Source organism: Micropterus salmoides, unplaced genomic scaffold (assembly GCF_014851395.1).
Source record: "Micropterus salmoides isolate LMB-PRFRI ecotype aquatic unplaced genomic scaffold, ASM1485139v1 Ms_hic_scaffold_4, whole genome shotgun sequence".
NCBI classification, from domain to species: domain Eukaryota; kingdom Metazoa; phylum Chordata; class Actinopteri; order Centrarchiformes; family Centrarchidae; genus Micropterus; species Micropterus salmoides.
In genome coordinates, this window is record NW_024043372.1 from 4,513,470 (window position 1) to 4,533,547 (window position 20,078).

Below are 20,078 nucleotides of genomic sequence, written 5' to 3' on the forward strand. Positions count from 1 at the left end.
ATTTGTGCTGACACATTAAAGCGGTATTTAAAATGTTGTAGCTGATTTTATTACCTGTTAGATGCTTTGATGTACTTTATAACAATGCCTTTTATTTTATATGCTCACTAGTTCAGTATACTCCAGCTGACAGATTAAATATAGTTCTGATGCCATGACCACTGAGAATTCTCTGTTCTGATTGGCTGGAAGGAGATAAACTCAGTGTGTATTTGTAAAAAGTTTTTGTAGATTAGATAAAGCATATTTTTAAGTTGCCATATATAAGAGGGATAATACCCTGTACGTTGAAACCTTCCATGACTGTAACAGGTGACGTGAGGGAACTTTTTAAAATGCATGAACACAAAGTCAGAATAAGGGTGTTTGTCCTGTTCTTCCCATTCTGCAGACTGAGCCTGAATGCAGCATAACCCCTTAATATGGAAGAAAATTAAAGAAAGGATTTCAATACATATAACACTAAAATAAATGTATTTAGTTCCACCACTGCTCTGGTTTTCCCCTTAAATATTTTATAGTTTTTATTTCATTTAAATAAATGTGTGTTTTTTGAGAAATGTTGGATAATTTGACCTCTTTCTGCCTCAAATTATTTGTGTATCGGTTTGTTTCTTTCTTCCTGTCCCATTAATCATCTTAAGATCCCTCATTTATTTCGGTGACCCTCTGAAGGGGCTGACCCCCAGGTTGGGAACCACTGGCCTTAAAAAACTTTATATTAAAACCTTGAGCAGCTGTTGCAGATGTTTCTAACGCTGATAAATCAGTAACTAATAAAATCACACAGGAGACTTTTTACTGCAGAAAGACTCATACTTTATAGTAGTATAGTATTTTGTTGATAGTACTTCTTCCACCTGTGACCACAGGGTTCAACGGTTGTCCAAATCATTCCTCCTGAATAACTGCATATCTTCCTGCTGTCTGAACATATTAACACAATGAGAGCAGAAAGTGATCATCACCCACAGTCAGGACAAAAACCTGTCTGGGCTTATTCAGGACCCCCGACACAGACTGAATACTCTGTGTGAAACTCAGGTCAGAAAATTGGTTTTTAGCAGTTTTAATTTCAGGACAAATTTTGAGATTTATTTATAAACTTTAACTTGAAGATCAATGAGGGAGAGTCTGTGAAGAAATGTCCAGCAGCAAATAAACTTTGTCTAAAAGTGTCCGAGAGCTTAAAGCTTCAGATTGAACTGAAAAAGTTGTTCACCTGGAATTTTGGAAATCCCTGATGTGACTGTTCTTAACTCTATAACTCAAAGTATAAACATGAAATGAGTTTGAAATACTTGTTTTTATAGATTGACTGCATTTTATTAGAAACAGATTTTTAAAGAGCTTACATTCATTTTGTCTTCAAAGACTTTGAGAATCCAAAAACAGGTGTTGGGTCAGTCAATTATTTCCCTCAAAATAAAAATAGGGGTTAATGATTGTAAAGCCTTTTTGTAGACATGAAAATATATTTGTAAAAAACACATAATGCTGTACATAATATCCAGAGAGAAATACTGAACTCTTCCTGACTCTGCTTCAGCTCTTAATAAATGATGATACATACGGTTTGTTCTCAGCATAAATACTAACTGGCAGCTCCTTCTTGACACCGTGATAAATATAAAGTGATGAATAAAATAACAAAACAAAAGTAACATTACATTTATCTTTACATACATATTAAGTACACAGAAAATATTTAAACAATCAAACAATTAAACATTCACAGCAGTTCAGTCCTGACCCTGTCTAGCTGCCTAAAGTCTTTTTCACACCTGGGACGAAACAAAAGGCACAATTTGGTTCATTTTTACTCGACATCAAGTCCGACATGAATATTCTCGTTCTCTTCGTTCCACCAAAAGATTAAACTAACATGAATTTGTCGTTGTGATGAATGACAGTGGATGAAATGGTGTAGTGGAGGAATAATTAAAAAGTTGTTGTGGTTTGTGTTAAAATAAGTCTTTACTATAATAAAGGCTCAGGTGCATCATTCAAAAAGGTTGTACTTCGTCTCTTGGCTTGTCTTTTTAAATTCCTATGTTTGGCCACTTTCAGTCGCCATTACTGCAATTCTGTAAATCTGATCATTATAATAAAGTAACCAGGTGTGTGACGAGATTAAAACGTGACGAGAAATCTCGTCAGGTAAAAATTTGTATCACGAGACTCACGCAATTGACATTTTTCACATGTATCAAGTCACACATGAATTGGAAAACTATGATGCTTTTAAACTTTTTTTATATTTCCCTGTTGCTTTTATGTTTTATGTAAAGCACTTTGAATTACCTTGTTGTTGAAATGTGCTATATAAATAAACTTGCCTTGCCTTTCTGCTTAAACTTTTCATGTAATTCAGCATTAAAGATAAAATTAAAATAGTGTTAAAATCTCATCTCGAGAACCCAATCTCGAATCTCGTCACACCCCTACAAGTAGGCCTAACCATAATAAAGCATACTATAAAGTATATAGATTTATAATATTAATCTTTCACATTGTAATCTTATTTTAAAAGTCCAGTTCTGACCCGCCCATTGCCGACCACTGCTGTAAACCCCTGGGCGCCAGTGCTGGACGGGAAAATTATTGCGTCGGTGCTTCGTGGCTCTCTGCATCAGGTGTAGGACAGGGACCCTAAATGTGTTTATCACATGTCTGGTGTTTATAGAGCTATGAGACATCATGAAGTTCATGTGTCAGAAGCAGGATAAATAGGTAAGCGTGAGGGTTTGAGCGACTTTGAGATGAGCAAACTGTGATGACTAGAAGACTGGGTCATAGCATCTCCAAAAGGATCTGCAGTGGTCAGTACTGATCAGAGGTTCATCGAACAGCTGATAAAATGAGTTGATGCCTCATTTTACAAGCTGCAAACTTGGCACTACATGGTCAAGGTACAAGTTAGATTATTATATATATATATATATATATATATATATATATATATACACACATACACACATACATATAGGCTACATTACAGGTCCCTTTTTAAAGCTCTGTTTTGTTGAGATATGTGTGTAACTTCTTCTATTTCATTTAGGTGCCATCATGTCTTTAACACAGTCCAGTGGATAATTCAGTTTTCACTCAACAGTGTGAGAGAGGCAAGAGGGAACCTCTAAAACAAGTCTGACTGCAGAGAAGTCAAAATAAAAATGACCCGACTTCTCACTTGATTTATCACCTGAGTAAACACTTTCCTGATTAGTGTAAATTTGGTCCCTTCTGTTTAAAAAACCCCAAATGATTACGGCCAATATGCCACATTCAAGTCTTCAAAAAGGCAAGTCCACAAACCAGCAGGTGAAGTCATGGTGTCCACTTTGTTATACAGTCTATGGAGAGAGGAGAAAATACAAATGAGATATGATTATAAAACAAGTAAAAAAAACAATCAAAGCAACAAACAGGGTTCAGAAATGTTTGGAGATCTAAACAATAAAAACAAAATCAGAAAAACTGATAAGATAAAATTAATCCAAACTCCCTGTGATAAAAACAACCTTTGTGAAACTCGTTACATCTTCACTGATCTGTCAGAGTGAGGTTGACCTGTCAGTCACTAAGGAGGCTGCAGGAGAATGTGAGTGATTCTAACCAACAACTGACCATTACATTTTTATAAATTGGTCCAGTGTAGAGTGAGAGCTCTGCAGTCGGCAGCAGCGAAACCAACGTAACGCTTGTGGGCAACTGTGCAAAGAACATTAACTAGAGAGTTTCTGACAACATTATGGAAAGGATCCCTACAGAGATATACTTTTTAAAGTACTTTTTGTTCAGCCAGAATCACTATATCGTTCTGCTCCAAGTCTCCAGACTCCACTGACAAATACAGTAATATCACAGAAGTTACCCTTAAAGGGGGCTACAGTGTGTGGACTCCTCGTGACGCCCTGTGAGGTTATATGTGGGTGCGGCCAATCTCTCTCTGTCTTGCGGGTGAAGAGCCGAGACTGACTGCAGTAACTCTGGGCACCGGGGCCCATTGCCCTGTACAGTACTTCTAACTTCCTGTTCTCATTCTTAGAAAGCTTCTGCTGGGTTGAGGGGACAGACCTCCCTGCTGACTGATGCTGACTGATTCTTCCACCTTTGGTTTGGTTTTTGGATATGTTTGCTTTAGTGGTATTACCTTGTTTCGTTCCAACACCCTTACACACACTTAGCCATCATCCTGTGCGGACACTACTGAAACCACTTACATTCATACCCCATACTTTTAATAATGCATGATACAGAATTTTAATTTGAATCGGAATCAGTAGTTCATCACAAGTAGTTTGTGCAGCAGTTATGACTTGAGGTAGGTGGATTTGTATACAGTATCTACAATTGACAGTATTTACAGCACTGAAATAGAGAATGATGAATAAATAATAAGTGGTAACCAGTAAACAGGTGGCTGATTAGAGACAGAGTTACTGGGTTATTGCACAAGAATTGTTCTTGACACTGTGAGTCAGAAATCAGCTGTTCATCATGGATCTGCAGTGATGTTTCCTGCCTGTTTCCTGAATGGAGGGCAGGTTGGCACCGATGATCTTTTCTGCAGTCCTGACTGTCCGTTGTAGTCTGCTCCTGTCCTTTTTGGTGGCAGATCCAAACCAGACAGTGATGGAGGTGCAGAGGACAGACTGGATGATGGCTGTGTAGAACTGGATCAGCAGCTCCTCAGGCAGGTTGAGCTTCCTGAGCTGGCGCAGGAAGTACGTCCTCTGCTGGGCCTTCTTGGGCTCCCACTTCAGGTCCTGGGTTATAGTGGATCTCAGAAACCTGAAGGATTCCACAGCAGACACAGGGCTGTTGAGTATGGTGATGGGGGGCAGAGTGGGGGGGGCTCCTCCTGAAGTCCACGGTCATCTCCACAGTTTTGAGCGTGTTAAGCTCCAGGTTGTTCTGACCGCACCAGAGAGCCAGCTGATCAACCTCCCGTCTGTAGGCCGACTCATCACCGTCCCAGATGAGACCGATGACCATTGTGTCGTCAGCAAACTTCAGGAGTTTGACAGATGGGTCTCCTGAGGTGCAGTCGTTGGTGTAGAGGGAGAAGAGCAGTGGGGAGAGCACACACCCCTGGGGGGCGCCAGTGCTAATAGTCCGGGTGCTGGATGTGATGTTTCCCAGCCAGGAAGTCTGTGATCCGCTGGCACAGTGAGCTGGGTGAGTTTGGTGCTGAGGATGTCCGTGATGATGGTGTTGAACGCCGAGCTGAAGTCCACGAACAGGATCCTTCCATGTGTCCCCGGAGAGTCGAGGTGTTGCAGGATGTGATGCAGTCCCAAGTTGACAGCATCATCCACAGACCTGTCAGCCATGTAGGTAAACTGCAGGGGGTCCAGCAGGGGGCCTGTAATGTCCTTCAGGTGGGCCAACACCAGTCTTTCAAAGGACTTCATGGATGATGAAGATGGTTTTGGAGTGGGGGAGAGGTGTGACTGTGGGATTTTCAAACCTACAGTAAAATCCCTTCAGCTCATCAGCCAGTTGTTGAGTACCAGCAGTGTTGGGGGAAGTCTCCTGTAGTTGGTCCGCAGGCCTTTCCACACCGACGCAGGGTCGCTGGCTGTGAAGCTTTTTTCCAAGCTTTTCAGCGTAGCATCTCTTTGCTGTCTTGACTCCTTAGTCAGAGTGTTCCTGGCCTGGTTGTACAGGACTCTGTCTCCACTTCTGAAGGCGTTGGTTGTTGTATGTGCGGAACGTTTTACTCTGCACACGTGTCCTCACAAAAACTGATGTAAGATGTCACAGTGTCGGTTAGTTCGTCCAGGTCGGTGGCTGCAGCCTCAAAAACACTCCGGTCAGTGCAGTCAAAGCAGGCCTGTAACTCCAGCTTTGACTCGTTGGTCTATCTTTTCACCCTCTTTACAACAGGTTTAGCAGATTTCAGATTGAACCCTGAAGCTTTCACTCAAAGAACAGAAACTCTGCCTCTTCACCATCTACCCGCACGTTGAATGAACAATTGGCTTTAAATACAGCTAACTTTGCCTTCACTTCAGAAAGATAGAAGTATTATGTTTACCATAAAAGTCGTCAAAATTCTACTCAAGTGAAGGTATAAAAGTATTCCATTAAGTATCAAAATTCACAGAATACTATAACCAACGGTTTCTCCATCGTTCAGTTTTATGAGAATACCGCCCTCCAAGATTCAAACCTGTCAAAGCCAGAGTGGCCTGTCAGAGCAGCCATGTGTTTCACTACCTGAGTGAACCAGTGTGTTTGCTTCACACGTCATTTTGACGTCACTAGTGACGTAACAATACTGAAAACAGACGTGCACTCTTTAAAACAGATATACATCACATTACATTGTGCAAGGACAGAAAATTACTATGAAATTAAACAGAAACATGATTCAGGGTTATTTTGTTTCCAGGTAAAAAGTCACAGCATTAAACATATAATTTGTACTAGAGCCTGACCGATAAATCGATAAAGGCTCATATCAGATAAATCTGAATCAGTGTTTATTATCTTATCTATTATCTGCAGCTCCCCTGTTGTTAACACCTTCTTGAGCCACAAATCCACCAGAAAACACTGCAATCAGCTGACAAGATCAGCTGGACTTTTTTTCAAAATACTTTCTGAATTCTTTTTAACTGCATTATGTCACATTATCTTGATGTGGTCTCATAACTACACACGACAAATGTCAGGGAAAATCTTTGTTTATGTTGAGTGTTTCTGAGAAGGTAAATAAAGAATATCGGCCGATATATCAAATCCGTAAATATCAAAATCAGTTTGGTCTTAAACCCCCATGTTGGTCAGGCTCTAATTTGGACAGTATTACCTTGAACCAAGACGGGATGTTTTGCACGTGATCTTGAAGGTATTGTGTTTATAGTAGCCGATAATAGTGGGACAACATCAACCCATATTACCTCATTAATGTCATATTACCAAATTTGTATCACAATATTGCAGTGATAAAACCATTCTGACCATCAAATATGTTTTCCCATTATTCCCCTTTGTTTTTGACTCTTAGTACCCTGTACACAAAATTCAGTCTAAAATTACCCAGATGTCTCCTTGCACATTTGTGAAATCAAACCATCCATTTAAAGGACAGTTATGTATTTATAACTTGTTATATTTATTTTTAACAATCAGAATGAGAACCAGAGGCCTCACAAATAAATAAAGGCTCAGTGGATTTTCTTTTTCATAAATGTAAATACGAACTTAACGGGCGCCTCAGTAGCTCACCTGGTGGAGCGCTAAGGTTGGATTACACAGGTCCACATGCTCTGCTCAGTGTCATCATGTCTCTCTCCCAGGTTTCCTCTCTCTCTTCAGTTGCTCCTGTCAAATAAAGGCAAAACGTCCAACATAATATATCTGAGAAAACAATAACCTTGTGACGAGAGACGGTCTCTGTTAAGTATCTGTTACGTTGATGTCTGCACATGATGAATATGTTGATACATTTATATAAACTCACCTTTATTACAGCGTACTGTGATGCGCTTTGTAGCTACAAGTGAAGCTTGAACTGCAGCAAGAATTACAGCTCCTAAAACGATTCCACCAAACCATCCTGTGACGTCCCCTCTGCTGCACGTGTCCTCAAACAGTTTCTCTGAAACACACAACAAAACCTAGAGTCACACTCAGAATGTAAACTGTATATCATGTACAGCACACTGGTTATTACCTACACAGAACTACTACTGAGGCGACCATGCTGCTAAAGTCTATGAACATTAAAATAACACCATGTAAACATCTAAAACTATTTTCAGAAAAGATCACTGGGATGAATTTCACCTGGTAAAGTGATTAGGTTTGATCTTGGCTGATGTCGTCCTGCTCGAATACACAGTGGAATCTTTTCTTTTTACTATTTTTGGGACATTTTATAAACAAAAAATTCTAATTATAAAAAAACAACAAGAGATTAATCAAAAATAAAAATAATTATTAGTTGCAACCCTACACAATATCATGATATATATTTTATATTTGATTTTAACATTAATCAAGCTAAAATCACAGAAAATGTATCTTGTAATTACAACAAAAGCATCTTTCAGTGTAACTGCAGGGAGTGAGATTACAGACTAAGCAGCTGGCTGATTTCTGTGTTGTGATCTGTAGCGTGCTGCCGTTACTGCAGTGCTAGAGTCTGACTGAACACAGTTTCACCAACAGTTTAAAAGGCTGATGTGCCGTTTACATCGTGACCCACAGAGTCCGACCTTAAAGACACATCAGGAGAAACTAGTGGAGAGTCTTGATTTTAATGTTCTGATCTCTACATCTGCAATGTCTGTGCTACAATTTAGTCACCTTAGAGCTGGGTGATATTCAAGATGTTTGACAGAACAACATCACTTTAATACATACAGTCCTTTATCATAATGAACCAAGCCAACAGAACATCTTCAGATGCTTCATCAGCTTCTAGTGATCCAACAGTGTTGCGCCACAGATTTCTCCTCATCTGTCATGTCAGATAGATGGCTGTAGATCTAATAGATATCAACAAATATTTATTATTCTTTATTTATTTATCTTTCTTTCTGCAATCGATACTAATTATAAACCAATCAGCCATAACATTATTACCACCTGCTGGTCATTATGTAGGTCTCCCTTTAGCCGCCAAAACAGCCCTGACCAGTCGAGGCCTGGGCTCCTCTCTGTGTTCTGACACATTTCTATCAGGACCAGCACCCACTTTTTCAGCAGCTTCTTTTTCCTGCTTCTAACATAAACTATGAGGACACAATGTTCACGTGCTGCTTAATATGTCCCACCCACTGACAGGAGCCATTTATAAATCTGTTACTGGGTTTGTGAGTGAAGTTTACTAAATTCTTGTGTTCCTGTGTTTGATCAGACTGATCTCAGAGTTTCTTTCTGTTATTTCCCTGCAGACCCTCTCATTCTTCCTCTCATCTCTGTAGATTCATGAAGTCTCAGAGTCTCAGTATAAGAGTGAAGCTTTCACTCAGTTTGACACTTTTTACACTTCTGCAGACGTCTTCATCACAACCTGCTTTGAGTTCAGTCTGAAGACACTTAAACATGTTTGAAAACTAATAACACAACTACGGAAATACCACTAGGAAGAATCTCACCGCCGATATAGAGGTAGGTCTCAGTATGAATCTGATGTTTGATCTCCTCCTGTGTGGCTACACAGCGATAGTTGTCGGTCTTCATCACAGTAGTTTGGAGGATGATGTAGAAGCTGCCTCCTCTTTCTGAGACCTGTGGCTCCTCAGCAGGAAGTTTGTTTCCAGCACTGTCCTGCCACTCTACTGTAGGTTTTGGAGAAGCACCTCGAACTTCACACTGCAGCAGGGCCACGTCCTGCGTTTGATTAAGTATCTTGACATACGGCTCTGGAGATGCTCCTGTGAACACAGTAAACAGACACATCAGCTATAAAAGGACAATAACAGGATTATAAATGTAACACTGTGATGTTTCTTGTTCGTCTCTTCTCTGCTTGTAAATGAGGATTAAAGTGTGTTTAACAGAAAAACACAGAGGAACAGAAAAGCACAGTATCAGCCTCAGTTGCTCCTCCCAGCATTGTTAGATAGGACATGATATTTCAAACATTTCTAACTTCTACCAAAAGTCTGGAAACTATTTACAGCTGCAAACACTGTTTCTGACTCAATCATGACAGAAGCTCAGATACAGTGAAGACGTTTGGACAAACTCAATTTTTACATTTGTTGAGCTGAAAAAATTATCTTGAAATGACGTCGCATGAAATCTGTTGTCTGATCGACACTGTTACACTAAAGTAAAATAAACATGTGTTATAAAATATGAAACAGGGTCTTTAAAAGCATGTGCACCCCTAACTGTGTGAGTAGCCACTTTATTAGGTCCACCTGTACAGTCTGATGCAATCCAACACAACTGTTCTGCCATTAAGTTTTCTTTAATGATGATTAGTCATTGTGTTGTTTTGGACTGCATTATATTCAGAGGTGTTTCTATTATTCTGACCACTCATGTTTGTCAAAAAAAGAAATAAAAGAAACACCTTTTAGTATAATTTATTGTAATACAACACCACCTTTAACTAAATAAAGACACATATCTCAAAGTCAACAAAAACTGAACATAAACTTGGAGGAAAAGGTGGAATTTATAGCAGCGTTGCAACAGATTGTTCAGGTGAAAATGTTGCTTTAAATTCAAATATAAAATACAGGGTTTCAAAAGTGTGTTTTAGTGGTGAGTCTTTATTTTGACGTCACTGATCTCTACATCTGCAATGTCTGTGCTACAACTTAGTGACCTTAGAGCTGGGTGATATTCAAGATGTTTGACAGAACAACATCACTTTAATACAAACAGTGTCTTTTTAACATAATGAACCAAGACAACAAAACATCTTCAGATGTTACATCAGCTTCAACTGATCAGTCAAACAGTGCTGCTGCTGGCTACAGGTAGTTTCACTGCAGGTGCCTCTAAGAACACAGCACGGGTCTAAGTGTACGTTTAACAGGAAATAAACTTGGAGCCATTTTAATGTTTCTGTTTGAATCAGTGAAATAGTCTGTAGAAGCTGAGCTGCTGGACTAAAGAACCACATCAAGTAGATCAGAGTGAACTTTGTGTGTCTGTGTCTTAAAAATGTAGAGATCAGTAACATCAAAACCAGAATATTTAAACCATGTATTTTGTCAGATACATGGCTGTAGATCTAATATTTAATATATATCTCATAATGAGATGTATTGATATTTAGTGTCAAGAGGAGTTCGACTTCTGCATAGGACATGCTGTCCATCTCTAGTGATGATTTATAAATGGTGTTTTCAGTGACGATTAGTCAACATGAAGGTATAAAAGGTTTCAATGATCCTGAAGCCCAGAGAGTTGTAGCACACATTACAGATGTAGAGATCAGTGACATCACTCACCAATTATATCTGCTGATCGGTCTCTTAAAGTTAGGTCTGAAACACAAATTAGAACATTAATTCAGGTAAAGTGACAATGAGTGACATTGAACAAGGAATGTAATAGAGACTAGTAATTGAGTCCTTTGTCAACATCTAAAATGGAGAGGGGGAAACATGAGCAGAGGCCAAGTATTTAATGAGAGAGCTGCATGGTTATGAAAGTTTTTATTGGAATTTATTTGTAACTCACACAAGACAATGCACAAATGTGTACTATGATCCTGTCACGATCGTGGTGTGGAGGCAGGTTGGAGAACCCAAACGCAGGACACAGAGCGGAGCAGGTATGGTATAACGAAGGGATTTAATAAACAAACAAAAGCGAGCACACTTACAGGTGAGTGGCTGAATAACAGAAATCCAAAAATCCAAAATCCAAAAGTACAGGGAGAGGAGACGAGACGAGACAAGCAAGGCTGGTTACAGGCAGAGAGTACACACACGACAGACTGGGGGGTAACATGAACAATGACCGGACAAGGACAAGACAGAAACACCAGGTATATATACACAGGGACTAACGAGCAGGGCGGGAGCAACACAGGTGACAGACATGAGACTAACGAGGCAGAGAGAGAGCAGAGGAAAACAGAGACTAGACATGACAAGCAGATTATATAACAGATACTGGACACTAGACAGGACAGAACCCAAAACTCAACATACCAAGGCAGATACCAAACTCAAAAGTAAACACAAAGGATGGCCAACCGGCAGAGCGTGACAGTACCCCCCCACCGACGAGCGTCTCCAGACGGTCAACAAAACAGCCCAAAAACAAGGCACAAGCCGGCCCAGGGTGGGCGGAGGGAGGACAGGAGGAGGGCAAGTCGAGCCAGGGTGGGCGGAGGGAGGACAGGAGGAGGGCAAGTCGAGCCAGGGTGGGCGGAGGGAGGACAGGAGGAGGGCCAGACCAGGAACTCTCAGGAGGGTGGCCAGAGGGCAAGGCAAGGGGGCGACAGAGTTCGGGAGGTCGCACAAGCAGGCCAAGGGGACAAAACAGTCCGGGGGAACCACCCAACAGGCAGATCATGCCCAGGAAACAGGGCAGGTAAGGCACTTGGCCTAACATGCAGGGCAGGGCAGAGGGGCAGAACAGTTCAGGAGCCGTCCCGGAGGGCGACCCAGGAGGCCGTGCAGACCAAAGGGATCACGGAGTTCAGGAGGTCGTCCCGGGGGATGACCCGACAGGCCGAGCAAATCAGGGGGAACACACAGTTCAGGAGGCAGACCCGGAGGTCGACCGAGTAGACCAGGAGAGTAAAACAGTTCAGGTGGGCGTCCCGTGGGACGACCCATGAGGCCGGGCAGAACAGGGGGGCCACAGAGTTCGGGAGGCCGCGCCGGAGGTCGACTCAACAGGCCGGGCAGAACAGGGGGGCCACAGAGTTCGGGAGGTTGGCAGGACGGCCAACAGTGAGGCAGCAAACCCACTGGGGGCCGAGCAGGAGGCCGACGGCAAGACCTCTTCGGAGGTCGGCACCCAAAGCTTGGGTGCTCTGGAGGCACAGCTGGGCTGAGGACCACCGGCGAGACAGCTGGGCTGAGGACCATGGACCGGACACGAGGAGCTGGAGTCGGTCTGACCACCGACTGGACAGCTGGGCAGGGGACCATGGACAGGACACGAGGAGCTGGAGTCGGCCTGACCACCGACTGGGCACTAGGAACAGGAGTCGGCTGGGCCACCGGCGAAGCAGGTGCCGGTCGGACCACCGACGGAGCACGAGGACGAGGAACAGGCTGGGCCACCAACAGAGCTGGTGTTGGTCGGACCACCGACGGAAGAACAGGAGTCGGCTGGGCCACCGGCGAAGCAGGTGCCGGTCGGACCACCGACGAGGGAACAGGAGTCGATCGGGCCACCAACGGAGCTGGTGCCGGTCGGTCCACCGACGGGGCACGGGGAGCGGGAACCGGTCTGGCCACCGACGGAGACCTTGGAACTCGTGTCAGTCGGACCTTCGATGAGGGACCAGTAACAGGTGTCGGTAAGACCACCGAGTGAGACCTGGGAGCAGGAGTAGGCCAGAGATCAGGCAGGCGGCTAGCAGCGCTAGCAGGCCGGGGATCAGGCAGGTCTGATGTGGAGCTAGCAGCGCTAGCGGGCCGGGAATCAGGCAGGCGGCTAGCCGTTCTAGCAAGCCAGGGGACAGGTTTGTTGCCGACGGGTCGCTGATGGTGACCTCGTCGCCTCCGATGACCACCATGGGAACCCGAAAAGATGGCTAGGCGACTCCCTTCAAAGGACGACTCCGGGGAAAGCCTAGCCTCCAGGCTATCAGGCCATAGCGTAGCTGCCGTGCTGCCTCTGACTCCCTGGCCTTCATGGTCAGGTAGGCCAGGAGAGTCATAGTCCCTGAGTCCTTGGTAGGTAGGGCAGGCAGGCGGACGGACAGGCTAGGCGGAGGACTAGCGGCGCTAGCCAAGCAGGATACAGGCAGGACAGGCGGAGGGCTAGCGGCGCCAGCCGAACAGATAACAGGCAGGACAGGCGGAGGGCTAGCGGCGCCAGCCGAACAGATAACAGGCAGGACAGGCGGAGGGCTAGCGGCGCCAGCAGAACAGATAACAGGCAGGACAGGCGGAGGGCTAGCGGCGCCAGCAGAACAGATAACAGGTAACAGGCAGGACAGGCAGAGGGCTAGCAGGCCGGGGAGATGACGGCCGGAGGCTAGCGGTCCGGGTGTTAGCCATTTCCAGGCTAACAGACTGAGGAACTGATGAGGACTTGGCTGGGGGATTGGCTGAGGTGTGGAGGAAGTCACAAACCCACCCAGGGAGAGAGTCTGCTGCTCCTGGCTGAGCAGCCAGGCTCTTCCAGGCAAGGGACACGATAGCTGCCTTATGGCTAACATGACTAGCCCCATACCACATATTCCTCAGCGTCAGAAGCTCCCTCAGCACGTCAGTCTGTTCCTCAGTTAGAGTGTCTGCTGGGCTCTTAATTGGTCCGGTCATTCTGTCACGATCGTGGTGTGGAGGCAGGTTGGAGAACCCAAACGCAGGACACAGAGCGGAGCAGGTATGGTATAACGAAGGGATTTAATAAACAAACAAAAGCGAGCACACTTACAGGTGAGTGGCTGAATAACAGAAATCCAAAAATCCAAAATCCAAAAGTACAGGGAGAGGAGACGAGACGAGACAAGCAAGGCTGGTTACAGGCAGAGAGTACACACACGACAGACTGGGGGGTAACATGAACAATGACCGGACAAGGACAAGACAGAAACACCAGGTATATATACACAGGGACTAACGAGCAGGGCGGGAGCAACACAGGTGACAGACATGAGACTAACGAGGCAGAGAGAGAGCAGAGGAAAACAGAGAGACTAGACATGACAAGCAGACTATATAACAGATACTGGACACTAGACAGGACAGAACCCAAAACTCAACATACCAAGGCAGATACCAAACTCAAAAGTAAACACAAAGGATGGCCAACCGGCAGAGCGTGACAGATCCGCAAATATGCATTTTTACACTTTGTGTAAAATCATATCCACAATCAAAAATACAGTGTGTATAAAGTAAACACATATTTTAACTTCACATATAGTGATATTTAGGCATTTGTGGATCCATTTGTACACATTTGTGGATTGCTTCCTGTCAATTTGTGAGTCACGATAGATTTGTGACTTCCCTTTTACGCATTTGTCCAATGTGTGCCGCTGAGATCTGTAAAAATGTATCTGCAACTATGAGAGCAGTTTGTGTGACATTCCCTCATCATTAGTTGACACGATTAACACCAACAATAATGTTCCTCATCTGTAGGAGACCTTCCTATTTCTGCATAAATTGGTCATAAATGTGATCCGATCTTCATCTAAGTCAAAACAATAGACAAACACAGTCTGCTTAAACTAATAACACACAAACACTTTTTATTAAACACACGGTGTAAACATTCACAGTGCAGGGTGGAAAAAGTATGTGAACCCCTAGACTAATTACTTTTCCAAAACTGGAGTCAGCCAACCCTCATTTATAAAATAGTGCATAGAATCCAGATTCAGATCTATAAAACCGTCACATGGATTAGCCTCATATCCAGCCCTCTACACGCCCACATTCAGCCATAAATGGTCAATGCAAAGCACCTCATCAATATTACTGCATATGAATGCGCCTGCTTACTGTAGATCACAGCAACAACAACCGAGAAGGTGCTAGTGAGCACATACTGTTTCACAAACTAAAGAAAATGCAGCAAATTCCAAGACCCAAATGGAGCTTTAGGCAGAAAGGTAAACATTATATATTGTTGATGATATCAAACACACACCCATAGGGGTCATTTACACTGATGCTGGGGGACATGTCCCCTCCACATTTTGAAATGGCTGATTTTTCCCCGTCACTTTTTGAAAGCATTTGTTAAAAATGTTCTGAAAAATTGTTTGCACCAAGAAATGTTAACTAACAAATGAAAACACTTTGACAAAGGTTTATTTGCACAATAAGAAAACATGCAATGCAATTTAAATATAGTTTCCCTTCATATAAAAAATTGGGAGCAGAAAATGTCTCCAGAAAGCAGGACATTACGAGTTTAATGCTCAAAATCATGTAGTGGAGGAGCCTCAGACCCCCGCTCATATATTTCAACTTCAAACATTTCTTCAAAATAGTGCTACAAATCTTCTCATCTTGTTCTCGTGCATCGTCACGTCTTGTGACCCAAATGTATCATCCCGCTCCTAATCTGAGCCCTTAAGTCCCCACCGCTTTTCAACACAAAGTAATGATGGATAGTGTTGTGTGGCCCGTCCATAAAACAGACGTCTCTCTTTGCTGTGAGCTCCTGGTTTCTGCTTGGATGGTCTGATGCTGCATTCCAGGCAACTCAGAACTGGGAAATTTCCCAGTCCCGACCGGTCTCGAACGCACCATGAGTCCTCCTGTTCAGTATAACCCAGTTCTGTGTAAACTTCACTCTCCTCCACATTTGTTTATTCTCAATGCAAATTTCTTCCCTGCAACACGGGCAAGTGTGGAAGAACGAACCGTGGTGAAGTTAGTTTCAAGCTGCATAATACTTTTACGTTGGATGTTCGGTAGACATCAAATATCCTACTTCACCACCGTCCCCTTGCAGAAATATTGCAGTAAAGTGTGGAATTTGCGACACAACAAACTAAACGATAGAGCATAATTGTAAACTATAGATGTTTTTTAAACATCAAATGATCTATATCGTTATATTGCGCAGCCCTATTATAGCCTACGCTACTTGTATTTGTGGCGTAGTTCTTTCGGGTTGGTCTGTCTAATACTGGACCCAGATCAGCACACAGACCCAAGAGCACGGCTCTATGGAATGTAAATCGATGTATTAGCATCATTATGGGCTAGGAAATATTTGTGGTCCCTGAAAACTCTTTAATCAGTCCATATGTGTTGTCCTCTGCAGCAGGGGCGTTTCTAGGATCTTGAAACATACGGGGCTTAGCCCAATCCATAAAACTTCATATCTTCACATAATAATTGACACAATTGAACAACACTATTAACTGTCTCATTCTGATGTAGCTAAATTGTAATGTCATGTGTCTAATTATAATAATATAAAAAACCAAACTGCGACAGAATGAACAGGGGTGTTTGGGGGTACTCCCCCCGAACATTGTGGGTGTTAAACACTTAATTTCCTGCATTCTGGTGTTTTTCTGTACCAGTTTCTGCCTTTTCTGCATTAATTTATTCTGGAAATTATTTATGTAAAAGGGACACATAATATTCAGGTGTTGCTGAATTGTGGTGAATATTTAAGAACATTTTGATATTTTATGACCTTGTCACTGATTATTTATTTCCATCTGCAGAGCCAGCGCAGCCACCGACAAATATGATATCTACAGGAGCACCACCCATCACTCTTCGCTGTATAGCAGTGAAATGGCTGAGGGTTGTTATGTTTTAGCAGAAAGTCTCTGACATTGACCACCACACCACCAGTAAAGCACAGCAGTCCACTCCATGTTAATGAACAATAACACGATGCAGGTCAACCATGATTAAAACCAAAGGCACGAAAGAAATGAGTTTAAAAGCAAAATGATAAATTAACTAATCAAATACGATGCAAACTGAACAGACACCACGGCACTGATGTCAGTCGCTGCATGCCCAAACCCAACGTGATGTGGAGACACAGATGATCTTGCAATCAGGCAACAGGACAACTTACATGTTACTGGTTGTAGCTGGTTACAACAACAACTGGTGTGAAAGAAAAAGGCATTGTAGGCTACATGACAGAGTAAAATCTAAGTACTAGCTCATCATTGCACTGGTATGGATGGATCCAGCTCTTTTAAGATGAAGCAGACATCCTCTTTTCTTACTTGTTGGCAATATTCTCGACATTTAGTCAAATATCAAGGAGGGTAATTTATTTAGCATTAGCCTATACAACACAAAACTGTTGTATAGGCTAACAACGGAATGAAAGTTTGTAGTTCTTTCATGCTACACACACAGAACTTAACAGATGTGTTAGAATATGGTGACATTTAAAACATCTCTCTCTCTCTCGGGACTCATTGCAGTTACTATCACTGTGTTCTAAAGACTTATTGTTTTCATGTAATTATCATTGTATTACCTATATAAAATATAAAATCTTGATAATGCACACTTAGATGATTTTCATATTTTTACAAAAGGTATTTGCTATTATTTCATTTTTCATGCAAACAAAATGGCAAATCGGGCTAAAAATTGTGTAGTGTGAACTAGGCTTAAGTCACATGGCTTTGGTGTGAGAGTGCAGGCTTTGATTACCACTGTGACACTGAAAAAGACACTTACACCATCGTTGCTCCAGAGGTGTGCGACCTCTGACATTTATAACGATTATAAGTCGCTTTGCATAAAAGCCTCAGCTAAATGAATAAATCTAATTTATTATAAATTGCAAACTTCTTTCTACGGAGTAGAAATGAATCAAAAACTGTGCAGCTGTATTAATGAATACACAGCAGGTGTTCATATATTTTATCAACATCTTAGTTAAGTTCAGATTTTGAAGATTTGCATTGTAAAATTTTTATTGTTAAAATAGTTATTGCCAGTTTAACTACTGTACTACTGTATGTGATTCTCACATATTAAATTGCTGATATGTAATTAAAGTTGTTCCTCGTTGTCAGTGGTTTAAACAGAAGACTGAACAGACGAGGAAGAACAGCTGGAGTCAAAGAGATCTTGATGAACAATATTTATTGATTAACTGTTAAATGAAAACACTCACCAACAACAAGCTGAATGTGGAATGTTTGCTGAAGACGTGGAAAATCACAGGTGTAGTCTCCACTGTCGGTCACCTTCGTATTTCTGATGATGATGGAGGCGTTTCCGTACTTCAGCTCATCTTGAAAATGTGAGACGCGACCTTTGAACTGCTGATCTTGACCTGGACGGCCGTTGTTGTAATGAAGGCCTCCATCATAAAAGAAAATCTCCTTCCGACCATCTTTCTTCCAGTCAAAGAGTTTCTCCTCAGCGTTCTCCTTGTTGCTGAGGGAACAGGGTAAAATGGCGTCACTCCCTTCTTTCACAACCACTCTGACGTCACCCGACCCTGAAAGAAGAAGATTATTTTAGTCATTCTGTTCAAATAGAGATCAATCAGGTTCAGACAGAACATCAGATAACACATTTACATGTCACCTCAATGACTCTGAAACACCAGTTTATAAACACGTTAGTTAGTCGGCACATTATTTATGGAGATTTTTCATGTTGGCGTCATTTAAGAATATTTAAGCTGACATGAGAAACCTGATGAGTCACATGATACAGACAATAAACTCTACAGTTTGTAAGTAGACATGTAGGCAGGTAATGCACATGGTGGTTTAACAGCTTGTAAGCAGGCAGTAATATATATTACCATATTTATTAGAAAACTATTTACAGAACAGCCTCACAATCGAGCTTCAAAGCTAATTTTTGCTCACAACAGCAAGATAAGTTTTTTAACAAAAGTTCCTGTATTTATTGTTTATTAAAAAACGGATATTGACACAATTTTTACAAGGTAAAAGGCACATTAGTTGCTCCAGATACTCGTTTCAGCAGAGTACTCTCTAGTTTTCCAGAGGCAGGACATGAGGCAGAAAATACTGTACGGTTAACAATTAGGCATCTTTAAGATTTTGATGTGAAATAACAGGAAGGGCCCCTCAGCTCTGCTCAAGTCTGCACCTCAGTTTTTAGATGTTTTTATCCCAAAACATTCAGCTTCTTTACTTCTTTGACACAATGAGGCAGCGACTCACAGCGCGAGGTGTCTTGTTTACTATCACTCGATAGATAACATATAACTATTTATTGGGAATTAACTTTCTTACCGTTTGCATGTCCGAGAATTATTCCACACAGATCCAGCAGGAAGAAACAGAAGGAAAGTGGGATCATGATGACATCTGCACAGTTAACTAACAGGCCTCCTCAGATACAGTCAGCTGAGATATTTGAAGTTAAATGAATAAACTGTCAGTAACAAGGCGATATGATTTAAGGCTTCAGTATTTCACAATAATAACTATAACAGTAACTTTGGAGCACAAACTCTTCAAACAGTCTAGACCAAAACACAAGTTCCATGGAGTTCTGCGCATGCGTGGTACACTTTCCCCCTTTAAAGACTGCGGTAACTTCAGCTGCCGAAAACGAAACGAAACCTGGTCTGTCCTCTGTGGGGGCAGCCGTGTGATTTCTGTTGCGCCTACAGCAGTGTTATTACGGTAAGGACCGGCCGTGAGGGAGCCGAAGGTCCTGAAAGATACATACACGGTTTCTTATACTTAATGATTTACATACCACGGTAGTATAATAATAATAATAATAATACAAAACAAACAGTTTCTTTGTTATTTTGTGAACATTTATATGAACTTTGACCTTTCCTCAGTACATTAGTTCAGGTTGTCATGACCTCTACTTCCTAATGAGTTCTTCCATCACTGGCACACATTTCACATTTCACTGAACCAACCTGGAGAAAATCCCTCCTCAGTGAAAATTAAACAGCCTTAAACATTTGACTGAACTTTGACTAAAACAATTCCCCTTTCAGGT

At 42.2% G+C, this 20,078-nt stretch overlaps 1 protein-coding gene across 4 annotated transcripts in view; it reads right to left on the bottom strand.

Annotated features, from left to right (window-relative positions):
* Positions 1–1,304: 1,304 nt before the first annotated feature.
* The window catches only part of LOC119886081 (V-set domain-containing T-cell activation inhibitor 1-like), a 57,935-nt gene continuing 39,161 nt past the window's right edge, over positions 1,305–20,078 (bottom strand). For 2 of the 4 annotated variants that reach the window (XM_038696605.1, XM_038696603.1), the window contains 3 exons: positions 7,478–7,615; positions 7,243–7,338; positions 1,305–3,356 (listed from right to left, as the gene is read on the bottom strand). In XM_038696605.1, the coding sequence (XP_038552533.1) occupies positions 7,265–7,338; positions 7,478–7,615 (212 nt within the window). In that variant the 3' untranslated portion in view covers positions 1,305–3,356; positions 7,243–7,264. Of the gene's footprint in view, positions 3,357–7,242; positions 7,339–7,477; positions 7,616–9,119; positions 9,399–10,934; positions 10,971–18,246; positions 18,577–19,348; positions 19,683–20,078 lie in introns of those variants that run through there. The other 2 variants (XM_038696604.1, XM_038696606.1) reach the window with 2 other exon arrangements.